This window comes from Eubalaena glacialis, chromosome 1 (genome assembly GCF_028564815.1).
Source record: "Eubalaena glacialis isolate mEubGla1 chromosome 1, mEubGla1.1.hap2.+ XY, whole genome shotgun sequence".
Taxonomy (NCBI): domain Eukaryota; kingdom Metazoa; phylum Chordata; class Mammalia; order Artiodactyla; family Balaenidae; genus Eubalaena; species Eubalaena glacialis.
In genome coordinates, this window is record NC_083716.1 from 15,478,007 (window position 1) to 15,498,106 (window position 20,100).

The following is a 20,100-nucleotide window of genomic DNA, read 5'->3' on the forward strand; positions in this document are numbered from 1 at the left end:
CAGATCAATTTTTCATACAAATTTAATTATTATAGTTTTTCTTTACCCTATTAATATCAAGCATATAACAAATGTTTGACAGCCAAGTATCACAATGTGATATCCACGTAAAATTTTTGAATATTTATAAAAACTGGGGGTATAATAAATTTATCAATTTTATTAATGGGTGGAGGGCTTTGACTCAACAGATATAAAATGGCATTAGAAATTAAATTATCTGTATCGATACTCATGAGAAATACACACACTAATACCACCACAAAAATTATGGCAGGCAGTAATAACTGAATGTTCATACAAACATTTCAAAAGAATATGTGTTTAAGTCCCTCTAATTTTTTAACATTTATACAAAACTGTTCTTATATCACTTTTTAAAAATCAGATGCTTATTCCCTTGTTATTAGCAAAAGAAAAATCACTAACATATATTCCTATTCTTTAGCATAAATCAGAAATGATCTTCAGAAGGAAAAGGTCCTAGTATAATTAGTGGGGGTGAGTAGAGGAAGGCCTTGTAAAGTGGAAAAACTAAAACACTAGTCTGGGGCAAATATTTTTCTACAGTCAATATCAATATTATTAACTATTCATTGAATAAATTCATTTGGTTACTTAAGAATTCATTATCTAATTAATGATTCTTGGAAACAGTAGTTATAGCAGTAGTGAAAACAGACATACAAAAATAATCTTTAAAATGCAAACAATAATAATGATAACTTTAGTAAACACTAAGAAATAAAATTTATCTATGCTCTTCACATACAATACCTCATTTATTTCTCACAATAAACATATAAGATAGCTATGATTACTATCCCAGTTTACAGATGAGGAACATAAGGCTGGGGAGGTTAACTTGCTACTAAGCTGTGGAGATAAGCAGTATGTCCAGACTGCATGCTCTCCATCATTTTGATATGCTGTCCTCGATGCTGTTTAAAAATCAGCTATATCAAAGAAGTATTACTTAACTGTTTCTATAGCAAGCAATTGGTAATCTTTGCTCTGAAAAGTTTTCAAGCCAAAACCATATCCACTGCACTGCAGAGTGGAGTTCTGTAGCACCAACAGACCCTTGTCCAATAAAAGCCATAACCTAAGGTCAAAAGAAGTCGTTGAGATCTAATATAGTTTTCAAAGCAATAGTTGAATTATAGCCATATCTCCATTATTTTTATAGAAATCATACCACTTTGTGGATTATTTACCACAGGGTGTCCATGTGTGTGTATGTGTCTTAAACATTGGCCAAATCTTGTACATACCTCAGATCTGAGGTATTTATTATTGTTTAGCTTTATCACTTACCTGATCTATATTGAGTTCTAATTTTTTTTGACACAAAATACAAAAATCTTCAATGATGCTATGACAGTTTATATTATCTTAGTATATTTCAAGTATGTATACGAACTAAATAAGGTATTTTAAATTAGATTTAGTAAATTATTTCTAAATCTCCTACAACTTAAGAGTTGACTATATTTTTTCTTTTTTTTAATTGATGTATAATTGACATATAACATTATATTAGCTTCAGATATACAAAATAATGATTCAATATTTGTATATATTGTGGAATGATCACCACATAAGTCTACTTAACATCTGTCACCATACACAGTTTTCTTGTGATGAGGATTTTTAAGATCCACTCTCTTAGCACCTTTCAAATACATAATACAGTATTATTACCTATAGTCACTATGCCATGAATTACAGCCCTATGGCTTGTTTATTTTATAACTGTAAGTCTGTACCTTTTGACCCCCTTCACCCATTTCGCCCACCCTCCACCCTTTCCTCTGACAACTACCAATCTGTTCTTTGTATCTTTGAGCTTGTTTTTTTGTTTTTTCGTGTGTATGCTTGTTTCTTTGTTTTAAATTCAACACATAAGTGAGATCACAGGGTCCTGAAATCTTGCCATTTGCGACAACACGGATGGCTCTTGAGGGCATTATGCTAAGTGAAATGAGTCAGACAAAGAAAGAAAATGATCTCACTTACATGTGGAACCTAAAAAAAAAATCCAAAAACAATATATATCACAATATTACAAATATCAAATCATTATGTTGTCTACCTGAAACAACATGTCAACTATACCTCAATTTTTAAAAATGTCCTCAAGACATTTCAAGTAAGTATCTAAATAAGATATTTCAAAACAATATTTAGTAAATTATTTCCAAATCTCCAACTTAATCTGTTCTTAAGAGCTGACTGTATTTTAACATCCCAAGAACAGAAAATACTGTGAATTCCTATTAAAAATTTCTTATAAAATGATATTTGACATTATTTCCAAGGAAATATTCCATTTTCTATGGACCAACTCTCTAGGAAATTGAAACTGTTCCCAAATGCTGTATGTTCCAAATCTCCCATGTACTTTAAAAATCGGTTTAAGTCCTGCTAACTATTTGTATATTATTTCAAGCAAATCTATACCTAGGAAAATAGCATAATTCAAAAACCTAACCCACAGAACACACACACAAAGATACATATATACAAATATAGCCAATGTGTTGGTCTAGTGTTCTAATTATAAGGGACATTCCAAAATTATTATACTTCAAAACAAGTTCTTAAATTATATGCACAAGTTTTAAAGTATATTTAAAGTATATTTATTCATATGAGATGTCTTCTTGGTAAGATAATGCAATGGTTTACTGAGCAAAACATGAGATGAGTAATTTAGAAAACTTTATTACCAAAGAAATCAGTTCTACTTTTACTTCGACGATTTAGTAAAAATAATGTATTAAAAAACAAAAAGAATGAACCATTGCCAATGGTTACAGGATTATCAGCATATTTCCATAATAAAAACAAGTATAATTGTTACCTGTTGCGTATACTTCTGTATTTCATCCAGTACAAATTCTACTTCTTTAGAGGTTGTTAATGAAGCAAGATTTCCACTAAGATTATAGCAATAAAGTTTTGCATTGTCATAGTTTTCTCTACTGGAATTAATTCTAAGACAAGCATCCCCAATATGATTCCATCCTTCTCCACAAAGATGAGCTAGTCAAAAAAAAAATTATATCTTATTTTTAGATTACCAAAAAGCATGTGTATTTTTCAATTATTTCAGAATTCTAAATACAACTTCGGTATTTGTTTAAATAATTTTAACAATAAAAATTTAAATATATCACTATAACATACTAAACTAAATTTGTCTAATAGTTTGATGAAGAATAAGAAGATTCTAATTTTTTCTTTAATTCTTAAACATAAGAAAAGCTATGGCTCTATAACATCTGTTAAAATGTGTTGACTGTTAGGTTTTCTGTGTAAACCTAGTGTACTGGCATATGGTTTCTCAGCAAGTAACATCACTACTGCACTTATGTCCCAAAGTGCAATTTATATAATACAAGATCACTTTAATAGAAAAATAACCAGCACATAACAAAAGCAATTTCAAAGTTATCCTACAAGCGTAGCTAATTGTCCTCTAAATCTAATTTCCATAGCCCAGGTGTATGATTTTGATATAAGTTGGGTTCTTTGATTCTTTAATTATAACTGTGGGGCGAGAAGTCTCATTTCATTTACGTATAGTAAAGAAGCTATAAGCTTTGCTTTCTAATATTTATTTTTACACAGTCATTCAGGTCTTTCGAAAGTTTAAACATACCATTCAGTAACAGTGGTTTATCCTTAGGGTCCAAATTGAACTTAAAACAGTGTCTATTTTCTAAAACATGGATTTATAAATACAATATAAAGTTATGCTCTAGTGTGCATTAATTAACATTGCAGTGTTTTATTAATACACCAATCTATGAAGTTTCACTACATTTTAGTTTCCACATCACTAAATATATCAGTGCCTCTTGCCCTTTCAGCCTTGGATGCATTAATACAATCTTTATGGAATTATTATAAAGCAGCAATTCTCAAATATTTTGGTCTCAAGTCCCCTTTAACTCTTAAAAATTATTGAGAACTCCACATATTTTTTCCCTTATGCATTTTATATCTATTGGGTTTGACCATATTAAAAATAAAAACTGATCTTTTAAAAATATACTTATTCATTTAAAATCATAATTTAAATTTTTATTACAAACACACTTTTCCAGTTTCTGGGATGTCTTGTCCCTTTACGCTATTATAGGCTTGAAGAAGATGTACCATCAAATTTTCTCCTTAGGAACAGTTCAAATCAGGTCCCTGGCATCAAAACATTGAGATGGGTTGATAAATGAATAGGGCATGGATAGGCAGCGAGATCAGGAATAAGGCAGAGCAAAATGTGCATCGTAGAATCTAGGGTGAGGGCCTTGGGTATCCTCGCTACAATTCTTTCCGTTTTTCTATATGTTTGAAATTTTTCATAATAAAATGTTGGGGGAAAATATAACAACTTAAAATAAATAGCATATTTAATTTTTTAATTATAGTCTCCAAAAAACAAAATAGTGAAAAGTGTGGCATTGTTTTATAAATACTTTTGCAAATCTCTTTAGTATTGGTTTAATATAACTGTATTCTCGTATCTGCATCTACATTCAATCTATTGGAATCACATATTATGTAGCCTTTGGAAAACTATTTACATAGTAAACCTATAACAGAATGAGAATCACAAAAGCAAATAATATCTTAGTATTACAGGGTACTCTGGTTCTTTAATAATTGCTGTCCTGTTAAACTAGGTAATGAGAATAACACACAGTGCTTGGAACACAGTAACCCCTCAATAAACTGGAGTCATTTATTAAGACTGTTTCAAACACGTCTGTTTTCATTTTCGGGCTACACATATAGCAATCTCCCTTGTCTTCTGAAATCTAAAGTACCAAATCACTTTAAAGAAAGAGTGCAAAAGTTTTTGTTAAATTTCAGTTATTTCTTTCCTTACTAAATCAAGGAAGGATTTACATTAGTTTTGGCTGTCTCTCTTTTTTTTATAAGATCAAAAATACCTGGTTGATAAATCACACAAATGCAAACAATGCATGGGCCTTTGAGGCTAAACTAAATTATAGCACTGAACCAAATGTTTTGATGTTTTAGGCTTCTGTAGTATTGAGCATCAACTCAGCTTTAGAGTTAAAAGGATAGCAGTTAATTTTTTCAATAAGTTTAGTTAGACAAATTCAAATTGCCAATTTTTTTTTTTTTTTTTTAATTTATTGGCTGTATTAGGTCTTCGTTTCTGTGCGAGGGCTTTCTCTAGTTGCGGCAAGTGGGGGCCTCTCACTATCGCAGCCTCTCTTGTTGCGGAACACAGGCTCCTGACGCGCAGGCTCAGTAGTTGTGGCTCACAGGCCTAGCTACTCCGCGGTATGTGGGATCTTCCCAGACCAGGACTCGAACCCGTGTCCCCTGCATTGGCAGGCAGATTCTCAACCACTGCGCCACCAGGGAAGCCCCAAATTGCCAATTTTATATGAGATCAATGGGAAAAATGCAATTCACAAATTTTCATGGAAAAGTGCAACTACTATACAGACTGGGCCCTCCATTTAGAGCATTCACTTCCTTGAGACAAGCTGAATGGAAACCAAACTATATATATACCAAGCTGGTTCTTAGTAAATATGAACACAGGGCAAGGTAAGTTAGTACATAATAAAATATTTTATTGTATTTATTATTCTCCAAAATAATAGCCTGGTCAAGTAGAACCCTTATACCAAACCAAAATATTTTCCCAAGCAATGAATAGATGGGTACTATCAAATATAACTTCACTATTATTTTTCCAAAGTTCCACTGGTAATCAAATTCCCTTCTTATTGAGTAATATTCCTTTAAACATATATATTCCTTCAGTCAAATCTTATTTTAGTCTAGGATTTTCTTTGTCTTTTTAAAGAGACTTTGTAAGTATTTTTACTGATCTACATGTTATTTTTAGACTTTAACACTTAGAAATCATTACTTTCAAGTTTAGTGTCATATCACTAATGCTTCTCAAATCCTGCCTACTGCATTAACATTCTCTAATTTACTCAAAGTGAACACACATGCATATATCACTATTTAAAAGCTTCAAAAGTCAGTACATAGAGAAAATTCCAAAATCTCAATGGTACTTTTAAAGGCAATCTAATTTTTATTTTCTTACATGAACTTATATAAGAAAGACTTAAATCTTGTGATGGAATTTTCCAACACTTTCTAGAACTACATAGGTTCAGAAAATTTTTCTATGAAAGAATTAAAAAAAAAAAAATCATGGTATAGAAACAGGCAAAAAACTGAACAGAGATAGAACTCCTAGTTACTAGTCCCCTCTGCCATTTACAAGTCATGCACTTTTAAGCAAGTCACATAACCAGTGTGTCTCAGCTTATCTGTATAACAAGAAAATGGAACTGGTTAAATATCTATACAACTTTTCGATTTTCTGATTTTCTCTTTCATATTTGAAAGAAAGAGTACTTAGGGTCCACTAAGAAGAGTGTTAGCTATAAAAATTAAATTGAAATTTCTTTTTAAAATGAGTTTTGGGACTTCCCTGGTGGCACAGTTGTTAAGACCCCACACTTCCAATGCAGGGGGCCCGGGAACTAGATCCCATATGCGTGCCGCAACTAAGAGTTCACATGCCACAACTAAGGAGCTGGCAAGCCGCAACTAAGGAGTACACATGCTGCAACTAAGGAGCTGGTGAGCCACAACTAAGGAGGTTGCCTGCCACAACTAAGACCTGGCACAACCTAATTAATTGATTGATTATTTTTAAAAAAATAAATAAAATGAGTTTTGCTCTGGTTTGCAGAACTTAGATTCTCATTAAATCATATAACAATTATTATAAATGTTTCAATTTGTAACAAAAAAGCAGTCAGTAAAAAACAGTTCCTGTAATTTAAAAAATAAAGGGCACTTAAAAACTAAATCCAATATGCTAAAATGTTAACATTGCTAGATCTGGATACTAGTCTGAGTACTTTTTATTTTCTATGTTTTTAAGACATAATTTTTTAATTGAACAGTATTCTTGATCAAGTCAATAGCATAATAAATACAAGAAACCTTGAACATCTTAAAAGAATTAGAAGTGAATATACAAACTTTTCTTGTAGAAACACTGCTATCATTACTCCAATATTATTGTTTATTTGCTACTGATTTAATTTTAGAAAATGGAATGTTCTTACTAAACGTTCTTTACTATAATGGCATTCATCTGTGGACTATAAAACTCATTTACCAAATTGAAATCTTTACCTGGTAAAGCCTGGCACTCTTGTTGTCTCTGATCCCACTGGCAATTCAAGTTTAGTGAACAGCTTTTACAGCTGGTAAGTTTGTTACAAATCTGCTCATTTCTCACATGACATTTGGTATAGTTTTTCACAGACTAGAAAATTAAAAGATAAAGCATGTTACTTTTCACCTTTGTACAGCAATGACTCTTAAACTTGGGTGTATATATAAGTCACCTGGTGAGCTTTACAATACAGATTTCTAACACCAAATCCAGTTGTACTGAATCAGAATTTCTCTTACTCATTTCTTTATTTAAACAAAGTTCTTCGAATTAGAATGTGTGCTTACTGGAAACACGTGCAAATTACACAATTTGAAACAGAAACCGTGTAATGAAAACCTATTCTATTGAATCTGATAACAGGTTTCCAATTCAATAAATAAAGCCAATGCACAAAGTCATTTCTCTCAATGATCACATGAAAGAATTCTAGTCATAATAAAACTATCATACAGACCCCTGGGAATGAAGTAGAAATGATGAGTAGGAAAACTTAAAGAGATGCTTTATCAAAATCCAATAAAATCTAAAAAGATAAATTATTTTCTCAATAACTCAAACTAATTTTACTTCTACAGACATTAAATAATGGTTTTGGTTAATTGATGTTTCTCCTGTGTGTATCTGTCACATTTCCTTAATGGAGGTTGAAAAGAACCTGCAAAAGTTACATTTTGATCAGTCCTATTATACAACTATCATATTTCAACTAATTCCAGCTCTAAGAGGTTAAAGGTTAAAAAAGAAAAAAAAGGCAACATAGGAACTTTGGTGTGAGTTCCCTGAATATACCAAGGTTCAATATTTCACGTGATATTTTTAGCATCTATGATAATGAAAATCAAATTCTAAAATTTTGGGCTCAACTCTTCCTGTTACTCTTTTTTGAGAAAAAAAACAAAAAGGAAAAAAACACATGCTGCACCCTGAGGCCCCTTTTATTTCAGTAGGCAGACATACTTACCTCAGGCTTTCTCATGTAAGGGTGTTAAATAGTTCTTTCAATCAAAAAACTTAACAGTTAAAACTTGCTTATAACTCGCCCATATATAAAAATGGTTGAAGCAATTTTTATCCTCTTAGATACATACTTGAAAATGTCACCCATCAAATATTTATTTATAAACTACTATACTTTCCAACATAAAATACATTGCGGTCACCTCCATTTCAAAGATGTTAATTTCTTTAGCGCAAATTGCATATACTATAAGGTCACAGATTAAAAGTACATAGATACTAATGTTTATCTTATTCATCCTAAAAAAATCGCAGAAGATACATTTTTTTAAAACCCAAATTACATTGCAACTTTTTTTTTTTAATTTTTATTTTATTTATTTATTTATGGCTGTGTTGGGTCTTTCGTTTCTGTGCGAGGGCTTTCTCCAGTTGTGGCAAGTGGGGGCCACTCTTCATCGCAGTGCGCGGGCCTCTCACTATCGCGGCCTCTCTTGCTGCGGAGCACAGGCTCCAGACGCGCAGGCTCAGTAATCGTGGCTCACGGGCCCAGGTGCTCCGTGGCATGTGGGATCTTCCGGGACCAGGGCTTGAACCCGCGTCCCCTGCATTGGCAGGCGGACTCTTAACCACTGCGCCACCAGGGAAGCCCCTACATTGCAACTCTTATTCAACCATCACGTTTTCATTAAGAACATATAAATTTTCTTAATGTTGTTTTTCTGATTCATAGCTTTTTGTTCTCATATAGCATATAAATCTTAGTATTATTCTATACAATTATTATAGTTCCAAACATCTGTCAACTAACTGAAAATAAATTTACTTGAATCATCTGATAAATAAAATAACCTATAAAAAAGACAAGAGAATAGCTAAACAACATGTTAGAATAAGAGAGAGAATAACAGCTTAATGCCAATCTTTAGAATAACAATGGTAACATCAGAGTCACCATCCAAATAACTCAACTGCTCTTCATTAAGAACAGTATAATCGGGACTTCCCTGGTGGCGCAGTGGTTAAGAATCCGCCTGCCAATGCAGGGGACACAGGTTCAAGCTCTGGTCCAGGAAGATCCCACATGCCACGGAGCAACTAAGCCCGTGCACCACAACTACCGAGCCTATGCTCTTAGCCCGCGAGCCACAACTAATAAGCCTGCATGCCACAACTACTGAAGCCCGTGCACCCAGAGCCCGTGCTCTGCAACAAGAGAAGCCACTGCAATGAGAAGCACACGCAGCACAACAAAGAGTAGCCACTGCTCGCCGCAACTACAGAAAGCCCGCACACAGCAACGAAGACCCACTGCAGCCAAAAATAAATTTATTAAAAAAAAAAAAAGAACAGTATAATCATGTATTGATACTGAAACAGTACAATAGATGAAATTATATTTCAGTCACACACAGGGCCAATTTATTCAATGTTGGAAGAAAGCTGACTGTTACTTTGAAACATGGCTGGCATTTTTTGGCCTAATGAACCAGATGCACATTAGTAAACAGACTATGAAGCATAACCATTACTCTACTCATCTTCATCCTAATATATTCAGATGTAAATTTAAAATGAAAATCTGTAAGAAGTAAGGTTATTGGAGCTATTAGAGCACAAAATATGCAACTTGCAGTAAATATGACTAAATAATGAAATAGAATCTCAGTGGACATCATTTACACTAAAATCTCATAGACCTTTCTGTATCCATTAGCATTTGGTTTAGCTTAATCATCAGACATTCTGATAAAAACCGTACAAAAGACACGTTACATCAAAGTCTAAATTACAAGTGAGTACCATCTGCTCACTTATACTATCTCACCCAGTACTTTCCTTGTTAACACATCATTATCAAAAATAAACTGTAAAGCAAAAGGCCACTTTTAAAAATGAACACTTGATAACAATTTGCATAATACAATTTTTGAGATATGTGTATTTTCATATAGTGTAAATGTCTAAACACAAAATAACTCAGACACTGAACAAAGCTTTAAGTAAAATCTGCTTGCAATTTTTATCTAATAACATTCTCCATTTTAGTCCCTTATTCCTATATTTTATTTTACTTAGCTCCTACTTCCACATTATTCACTAATATAACTCCCATTAGATGAATATTATGCAAATATAAAAAAGTAATTCAAATTTTCAAAGTGAGTCATGTCATATTAACATTAAAACTCAAATAAAATTAAGTTATCTATTATCATTACAGCAATTCATAGCACTGAAAAGTATACACCAACACAATATGTATGAAAACAAAAGGGTTCAATCTGATGAGTCAATAATTCAAAATTTTCCTTCATTTTAAGTTTTAAATATTATTTTAGAATAGAATCATACAACTAAGTATTTTGAAATATGACTGGTTACTAAAGAAAAATTTCAGATGATAAAATAAAAACTTTTTACTTAGTTTTCAAATTCCCTTTTCTTTACCTTTTACTTCTGCCTGGTATCTTGGAAAACAAGTGGATAGTTTTCTTGATTAATAAAAATTCAGAAAAAAGAAAAAATAATATGCATTTAGTTGAAAATCAGTATGCACACTATTTAGTTATTTAAGCTATACTCCAATAAGAGAATCTTTGACCCTACTAAACATAATTGTTAATACTTTAAAATTTTTTTCCTTAAACTTGTTGACATCTTCTAAAAAATACCCACCTAAAAGGTTAATTTTTGCTGCTCTTAATCCATTTTAATCTATCATCAATATTAATTTTATAATTTTTTCAATACTCTTATCTATAATAGGGTTCTCAACCTCATCACTAGTGAAATTTTGAGCCAGATAATTATTTTTTGTGGGAGGGCTGTTCATTCATTGTAGGATGTTTAGCAGCATCCCTGGCTTTCTCCATAGTAGATGCCAGTAGCAGCCCCACAGTTGTGACAACCCAAAAAACACACATTGCCAAATGTCCCTCCGGGGGACAATATTGCCTCAGAGAACCAAAGATCTAAAGACAGATAAAAGGAAAACTACCACTGTCAATACTTCAGATTAAACTTGCACACAAAGTGTATAAACAAAACCTAAACCACACCACTATTAATGCATGTCTGACAAGAATCTCAAGGAAATGACTTACTTATATAATATAATCCTTATATAATCCTATTTTCATCAGCACAGAAGACAGTGTTTATAGCTACAGTCTTTTTTTAAAAAAAATTTTTTAAAGGATTTTCCCAACCTTATTTATGAAAAGAAGTAAAAGTTTCCGGATTCAAAATGGAATCTAGACTGACAAATATGAGCAAGAAACTACAGGCTGAATTTATAACATACCAAGAAGTAGGTGATTTCCTACATATTTTCTAAATGTCTTTTTTTTTTTTTGAAGTATAGTTGGTTTACCATATTGAATTAGTTTCAGGTGTGCAACATAGTGATTCAACATTTTTAAAGATTATATACTCCATTTAACATTATTATAAAACAATGGCTATAATTCCCTGTGCTGTACAATATATCCTTGTTGCTTATCAATTTTATACATAGTAGTTTGAATCTCTTAATCTCATACCCCTATTTTGCCCTTCCCCCTTCCCTATTCTAAATATCTTGATACGGAAAGTGCTATTTTGTACAGTGCTACTAAATGGTAAGCTAATGATTATGAAGTAGCATGCTAGCTACAACATCATTTACCCATAAATACTAACCATACTGCAGTTACTGTTTGATGAAATGCATTTCTTGTCATCGCACCACTGGCACCCATTTGTATTGGCAGTACAGCTGGCACAATCTGCATATCTGTAACATCTGTCATCAGAAGCAGCTGTGATACAAATGGGAGAACACATCAGGATGAAAAAGAAAATGTCACACGTCTTAATTCACATATTTTTAACGTCTTTTAAGAATCACTAAGACATTTTTAAACCATAAATATAACCATCAATATCCAAATAAGTTCTTCAATATGAACTCAATTTTGTAATTTAATTGGATTTAAAGGGATTTAGATACCTCCTAGACTCATCTTTATTCAGTCTACCAGGATCCTACAGCCATTTAAAATTTACACATTAAAATTAATTAATTAAAATTTACACATTATGGAGGGAGAAAAAGATTTAGAGGTATTTTACTAAACAAAATGTATTACTATATATCTAAAAGAAAACATTATAACAAATACTCATTGCTTATTATTCTTCATAAAGATATTTAGAGACATGACTTATTATAGATTAGCAAAACTTGATTTGTTAATTGTAGCACCAAAAATGTATAAGAGCCCCACTCATTTAAAGAAAATTGAACAATTTTTATCCAAATCATTCTTCATAAATAAATACTTACTAGTAATTATTCATAAGTTTGATTTATTTATTCAATATTTTATAAGAAATATTAAATTATAACAAAACTCATCAAAATTCTAGAAAATTTTTAACTTTATGGTCTGCCTTGGCAATAATTCAGAAAGAAAAAAACTACCAAATGCAGAATAAATTACTTCATTTTATTTCTTTGAAGCATACAGTATATCTTAGAAAGGATGTATTTGAAAGCATTTTTTACTTACATATGAAAATAATTCATATATATGGCCATGTTACATATACAAATTGATATATAAATATTACATACAGAATTCAAAAAAGAAAACTAAAAATAGCTAATAAAGATATTAAATTACTAATCACTGCTAAATTCAAACATTAATCACTGCTAAATTCAAACATTAGAATTCCTAATTAGAGGATTATGAGTTTTTAATTTCTGAAAGCTACTAAGGTAATTCTTACAAGCAGAATGCATTTCCATTTCTAGCCAAACAGAGAAGCTTTGTTCCAAATACAAGAAAGAAAAAACATTTTTACCTGTTTTCAGAGGGCACTTTGCTCTAAGAATATTATTAGTATTCCCAGACTCCCAAGATTCACAGTGATTTTTATTCCAAATACATTTTATCCCTGGACCAGCATTTTTACAAAGTTCTTCATCTCTAAAAGCCTTGCAATTTGGAGGCTTGTATACAAGTATATCATTAAGGAGTACACTAGAAAATCCTCCAAATATATACATGGACCTATTAGAGACAAAATAAGAATCTTAATGAAACAATATTATGAAAAGTCTCTGTCTAATGTGTTAGTTTTAAAAATAAATTTAAATACACATTTTACATTATCTTATCTAGTTAGGAAACAATTTTTTAGAAATATATAGTAGCTGAATATACTATAATAAGATACACTTTAGACACTTTAGAATTGCTATATAGAATTATAATTTTTGAATACAAAGAATTTAGAAATTAGATATAGAGTTCTTCATATAGTGTTTTACTATTCTCTTATAAAATAAAAAGACCAAGAGTAAAATTATCAAAAAGATTTTCAAAGTTTCAATTTGAAAAGCTGAGATGATTACTGAATTCATTAATACTACCAATGCCAAAAAATTTGACATGCCCTCAAAACAGCCTAATTTTTGTTTCTAAAAATATTATTAACACAATAAATGGAAAAGATCAGAAAATGCTTCAAGAATATCTTTTATTATTTAAAAAAAGTAAAATAAAAATCAACCAAAATGCAGTTTTCAACAGAGACGCCCAGAGGTTTTATGTTTACACTCTGAATTTCATTTATTTCAGTTTCAAAAGCTAACTGATATCAGTTACACAGCTTCATTGTGATTAAGTTCTGACTACTTTTAGTATTATATTGGAGAATTTTTATATAATTAGAATAAGGTAGTAATAAAATGAACTTATGAAAAATGTCATCATGAATTACAAATTTTAAGCTAATGAATGATCTAGCATATCGTTTACTGTCACAAGTCCACATTAACGAACTTTTGCTATAGAAATAGCAAAATCATAATAACTTAAAGGATGAAGGTAACTTAATGATCATCCAGTCCAAATTCCCAGTGGATATAACAGTCTTAAAGGCCAGAGAGGTTAAGAGACTTGTCAAAAGTCACACATTCAGTTATGACAGAACCAAAATGAGAATCTAATTCTTCTCACTTCCCTTGCTCTCCTCAAAAGAAATACGTGGCTAGCCTTTCTATCACTTCAGTCTGATCTTTTTTAAGGAAGTCATTCATGATCTGATCTCTGGAAAAAGGAAAGAAGGCAGGATGACTTTTTAAAAGAGTATCTGCAGTTCTATCTCAGCACCTTTCCTTTGATACTCTCCTGCCCCTTAAATAAATTTAAACAAAAAAGAAATGAAGGATATGGTTAATGAAGCAAAATTCATTCCACGGTATTACAGGGATATATAAAATCCAATGTCATTAAGTACAAACAATAATTTTTTTAAAGAATAACAAAATATGTGGGTAGTATGACTGATAAATGTGCTTCTTTTACCCATTAATGACAACTGCAGAGTGTCCAAATCTGTTGACATCTCTATGAAGGTTTGGTTTTGGTAATATTTTCCATTCATCACAAGCTAGGAAAATGAAAACAGCAAAACAAAAAATGAAATAAAAGAACTATTTAAGACAAATACTATAAAATAATCATTGGCCAAATAAAGATACAATACTTAAAATTAGGAAGCCTTTCATTAATTTTCCATGACCTACAATTTAGTATCATTACTCAACTAGCCTTATTCCTTAAATAAAAATAACTTCTGCCTAAAATTCTCACAAATAATTTTACATGTATGAGAGTAAAGAAATCAAAGGAAAAAAATTAGATGAACTTTATATTGGAGGATAATTTCAATGACATATTTTATTAAATAAACCAAGAATCATATAGTAAAATTCATGAATGTCAATATTAGGCAAACCTATCAGAAAGTTAAATCACTAAATCAAATTTTACATGCATGCATGCAAAATTAAATGGAATATATAATACTCAATGAAAGAATGCCTAAAAATGGAATCATCAAAATAAAATATTTAAATCAGTTTAATGATTCGATATTTCAAAGGAATAGTTTTCAATTTATGTAAAGGAGAAGAGCTTTAGTTGCAAAAAATAGAAAAAAAATGAAAAAAAAATCCCTAAATAATTCATGAGCTACATAAAGACTATGGAAAGAAAAATGATTAAAGAAAACTGTTTATCATTTAAATATAGCCTCAGAATCGACACATATATTAATAGAGATTTTGAGATGTCAAATAATTCAGTATTCAGTGACTAGAAACATTCTCAGGACAGTGTTTTAGATTTTATCCTCTTAGACATGGCATATCTAAAAGCAGGCCTTGGTATTTAATACAAGCACATAGATGTAACAAGGTTTAAAACAAATTTATTTCATTTTTTGGTAACTTAGAAGCCCTTCTCAAACAAGAAAATAATCTCAAATACAATTAGTTGTAATGAATTACTTGTTTTCTTATATAAGCAATCATGTCTATTACACTAGAAATGAAATAATAAATTTGGCTTTAATTCAATATTATTACTAGTAAAGATCAAAGGAATCACAAAAACCAAAACCATAGTTTAGAACATTAAACTGGAAGACTGAGAGCAATAAAATATATCTTGAGTTATATCTCCTACAGTGTATTCTGAGGTTCACAAATCCACCCCAAAAGGAGTATTCCTTAGTTGATATAATCTCTCTCTTTAGTTCACAAAGTACATGAACCTATTAAATACTCTCAAAAGAGAGAGTACAAAAGCATAGAAGCCTAACTCTACTAAACCCAGTGTTTTCCCAATGTTTTATCCATAGAAGCACTTTTCACATAACACCTATTAACATTCCCAGGAGCCAAGGCTCTGAAGATCACATTTTGAGAACTACTATTATAAAGGCCTACACATAATATTCATAGTCTACCAATTTTATGCGTTAGAGTTCACTTAAGAAATGTACATTTCTTAAGTGTACATTTATATGCATGCAGTAATATAAAACTTCCAAAGTGCTTTCATCTATATAACTTAAAATAGTCTGTATAAGAATCCAGTGAGGTTGATTGAGCAGGTATCACCATATGCCAGAAATGAAAAATGAGACCTAGGAGAAGTTAAGCAATGTCCTTAAGGCCCATTAGATTACCTTTGTTTTTCTATAAATTATGTTTATGAATGCCTGATGTTATAAAAGTATATTGAATGGATTCTGAAAGATCATTCCCATTTGGAGAGAAGGGGTGACCTGTAAAAGGCACAGACTTTGACAAAGAAACAGATGAAAATGTTAGAGACAGATAATGAGTTAGGGCAGACAGATTTTAATCATTCCACCAAAACCCAACACACACACACACACACACACACACACACACACACACACACACACCCCCCACATGGCCACTGATTCATAAACTGTGTGTTGAATATTGTGTGTTCCAACAACAGAATTAGAAACCTGAATGTGCGTCAAAGAAATGAAACAGAAAAGAGTCAGATGAAAGAGTAGAACTTCCAGAAATTAGGACTTCCAGAAACCAGTTTATTATAAAAATCTCCAAAGAAGAATCATCTTCAAGGTCATCTTTGGGACATGTGGAGTCCAGAAAAGAATGTGACCCAACAATCTGAGCCTATCCAGGACTAAAGAATAAGTAATTTGGCCCAGCATCCAAAACAAATCAGCAGAAGGAGGGAAGAAAAGCAGATTTCCAAGATGAGAACCAGGGAAAATGCTCAGAAAAACCATTTAAGAAGTGAGTCAGGAAAAAGAGCTGAGAGAATAAAGGCCAGCATTTACTAAAAATTAGGCCTTTTGAAGATTTCTTGTAACTCTATACTCTCTTTAGGGAAAAAGAAAAAATTTTAAGCACACAGAATAGTCTAAAGAATGGTACTATAAACACCTATATACCACTATCCAGATCTATCAAACCCAGTATTTTACGTTTACAGTAGACTTTCTAAAGAAAGAAAATATTACAGATATGATCGAGGCTCCCTGTGTACTCCCTCTCAAATTCAACTGCTTTATGTCTTCTGTCTTTGGACACAACCACTATCCTATATTGGTTTATCAGTGTTTCCATATTTATGATCTATATAGAGTATTTTTGTAGGTTATAAAACAATATAAATGGTATCAAACTATGGATTCTTCTCCACCTTGCTTATTTTGTTCAACCTACTGAGGTGTTTTTTGGTTTTTTAACCATTTTTAAGTGAACAGTTCAGTGGAATTAAGTACATTCGCATTGTTGTGCACCATCATCACCATCTATCTCCAGGGTTTTCTTCATCTTGCAAAACTAAAGCTCTGTGCCCATTAAATAATAACTACCCATTCCTCTCTTTCCCCAGCCCATGGTAACCACTATTCTACTTTTTTGTCTATAAATTTGACTATTCTAAGCACCTCAAATGAATGAATTCATACAGTATTTGTCCTCTTGTGACTGGCTTATTTCCCTAAGCATGTATTCAAAGTTCATCTGTGCTGTAGCATGTGTCAGAATTTCCTTCCTTTTTAAACCCTGAATAATTTCCATTGTACGTATATACGACATTTTCTTTATCCATTCATCCATATATGGATACGTAGGTTGTTTCCAGATTTTGGCTATTGTGAATAATGCTGCTAGGAACATGGGTGTACAGATATCTGTTCCTGCCCCTGATTTCAATTCTCTTGTGTGTACACCCAGAAGTAGAATTGCTAGATCATATGGTAATTATGTTTAACTTTTTGAGGAACCTCTATACTCTGTCCTATAGTGGCCACACCATTTTACATTCCCCCTAGCAGTGCACAAGGGTTCCAATTTCTCCACATCCTCGTCAACACTTGTTATTTTCTATTTCTTGATAATAGCCATCCTAATGGGTGTGAAGTGGTATCTCACTGTGGTTTTGATTTGCAATTCCCTAATGATTAGTGATGTTGGGCGTCTTTTTATGTCCTTATTGGGACATTTGTATATCTTCTTTGGAGAACTATATCTTCAACAAAAAGCCTGTACATTAACTTGGTCAAATTTATTGTTTTCCACCATAATTCAAAAAGAGACATGTACCACAATGTTCATTGCAGCACTATTTACAATAGCCTGGACATGGAACCAACCTAAGTGTCTGACAGATGAACGGACAAAGAAGATGTGGTACATATATATATACAATGGAATATTACTCAGCTATAAAAAGAAATGAAATTGACTTATTTGTAGTGAGGTGGATGGACCTAGAGTCTGTCACACAGAGTGAAGTCAGAAAGAGAAAAACAAATACCGTATGCTAACGCGTATATACAGAATCTAAAAAAAAAAAAAAAAAAATGGTACTGATGAACCTAGTTGCAGGGCAGGAATAAAGAGGTAGACATAGAAAATGGACTTGAGGACATGGGGTGGAAGGGCAAAGCTGGGACAAAGTGACAGCAGCATCGACATATATACACTACCGAATGAAAAATAGTTGGCTGCTGGGAAGCAGCAGCATAGCACAGGGAGATCGGCTCGGTGCTTTGCGATGACCTAGAGGGGTGGGATAGGGAGGGTGGGAGGGAAGCTCAAGAGGGACAGGATATGGGGACATGTGTATGCACATGGCTGATTCGCTTTGCTGTGCAACAGAAACTAACATAGTATTGTGAAGCAATTATATTCCAATAAAGATCTATTAAAAAAAAATTTATTGTTTTCCTTGTGATTTGTGCTTTTTATTCTTAACTCAAGATTGTAAAGGTCATCTCTAATTTTCTTCAAAGGATGTACAGTTTGGCTCTTACTATTCTGATCTTCAATCCAGTTGGAAGTTATTTTTGCATTTGTTGCATGGATCTAACTTAATTTTCCCCATATACAATATTTCCCAGATATTTCTCAGTATATTTCCATATACCAATTGCCCAGAACCATTTTTTGAGCATTTATCCCTGACCCACTAATTTGTGTCTCATTTGACTTCTGTACTGCTGTGGTTTGTTTTTATTCCACTTGTTTTTAACTAAAGATATATATATGCAAAGTTTAAAAGCAAATAATCCCACAAGGCTCATCACAGGAAAGTCTCCTCCTCCCTATCTATGGGCTATGGAAGCCCGAAATTGAAAAGCACATAGTTGCTTCTAATAGTTAAAAAACATTTTTAATTACTAGTATAATATTATATAAAATTAACTGAAGAATTCATCAAACCTTTTATAGTCTTTTTAAATGGGTAAAGATTCCTAAAGTAAGTGGCAGCCATGACCTTTACCTAATAAAAATAACATGCTAATTGCTTATCAATGTTATATAATATTTAACTCTCAAAACAACTCTGAGGAGTAAATATTTTTGTCACCATGTTTTGAATAAGGAAAAGAGTCCTTAGAAGTTAGGTAACTTCCTTAAAGTCATTAAATAGTAAAGTCAAAGCAAAACCAGATCTCCTTAACTTCTTTACGTTATACTGCCTCACCACACCATCAAAATATCCTTTTTGATATAAACATTAACTTCTTGATGGGCTTCCCGGGTGGCGCAGTGGTTGAGAATCTGCCTGCTAATGCAGGGGACACGGGTTCGAGCCCTGGTCTGGGAAGATCCCACATGCCGCGGAGCGGCTAGGCCCGTGAGCCACAATTACTGAGCCTGCGCGTCTGGAGCCTGTGCTCCGCAACGAGAGGCCACGATAGTGAGAGGGCCGTGCACCGCGATGAAGAGTGGCCCCTGCTTGCCGCAACTAGAGGAAGCCCTCGCACAGAAACGAAGACCCAACACAGCCAAAAAATAATAATAATAATAAATAATAATTAAAAAAAAAAAAAAACTTCTTGAAAATAAAAACACGATGATACAGTTTTTTAAAAAAGTACACAAGTCCCTGCAGAAGAAAAACATTACAGTACAGTAATAAAAAAAAATTATACATAAGAGCAATTAACTCAGACAAATAATAATACAACCCAATTCTACTTCAAGAAGTTCTTTGCCTTTTAATATATGTGGTCGT

At 32.2% G+C, this 20,100-nt stretch overlaps 1 protein-coding gene across 1 annotated transcript in view; it reads right to left on the reverse strand.

Moving 5' to 3' along the window:
- The window catches only part of ATRNL1 (attractin like 1), a 701,048-nt gene that overhangs the window by 551,247 nt on the left and 129,701 nt on the right, over positions 1-20,100 (reverse strand). Inside the window, exons 11-15 of the mRNA XM_061191223.1 lie at positions 14,584-14,668; positions 13,076-13,284; positions 11,906-12,024; positions 7,219-7,351; positions 2,867-3,048 (exon numbers count right to left, since the gene is read on the reverse strand). Coding sequence (XP_061047206.1) covers positions 2,867-3,048; positions 7,219-7,351; positions 11,906-12,024; positions 13,076-13,284; positions 14,584-14,668 — 728 coding nt within the window. The remainder of the gene's footprint in view (positions 1-2,866; positions 3,049-7,218; positions 7,352-11,905; positions 12,025-13,075; positions 13,285-14,583; positions 14,669-20,100) is intronic.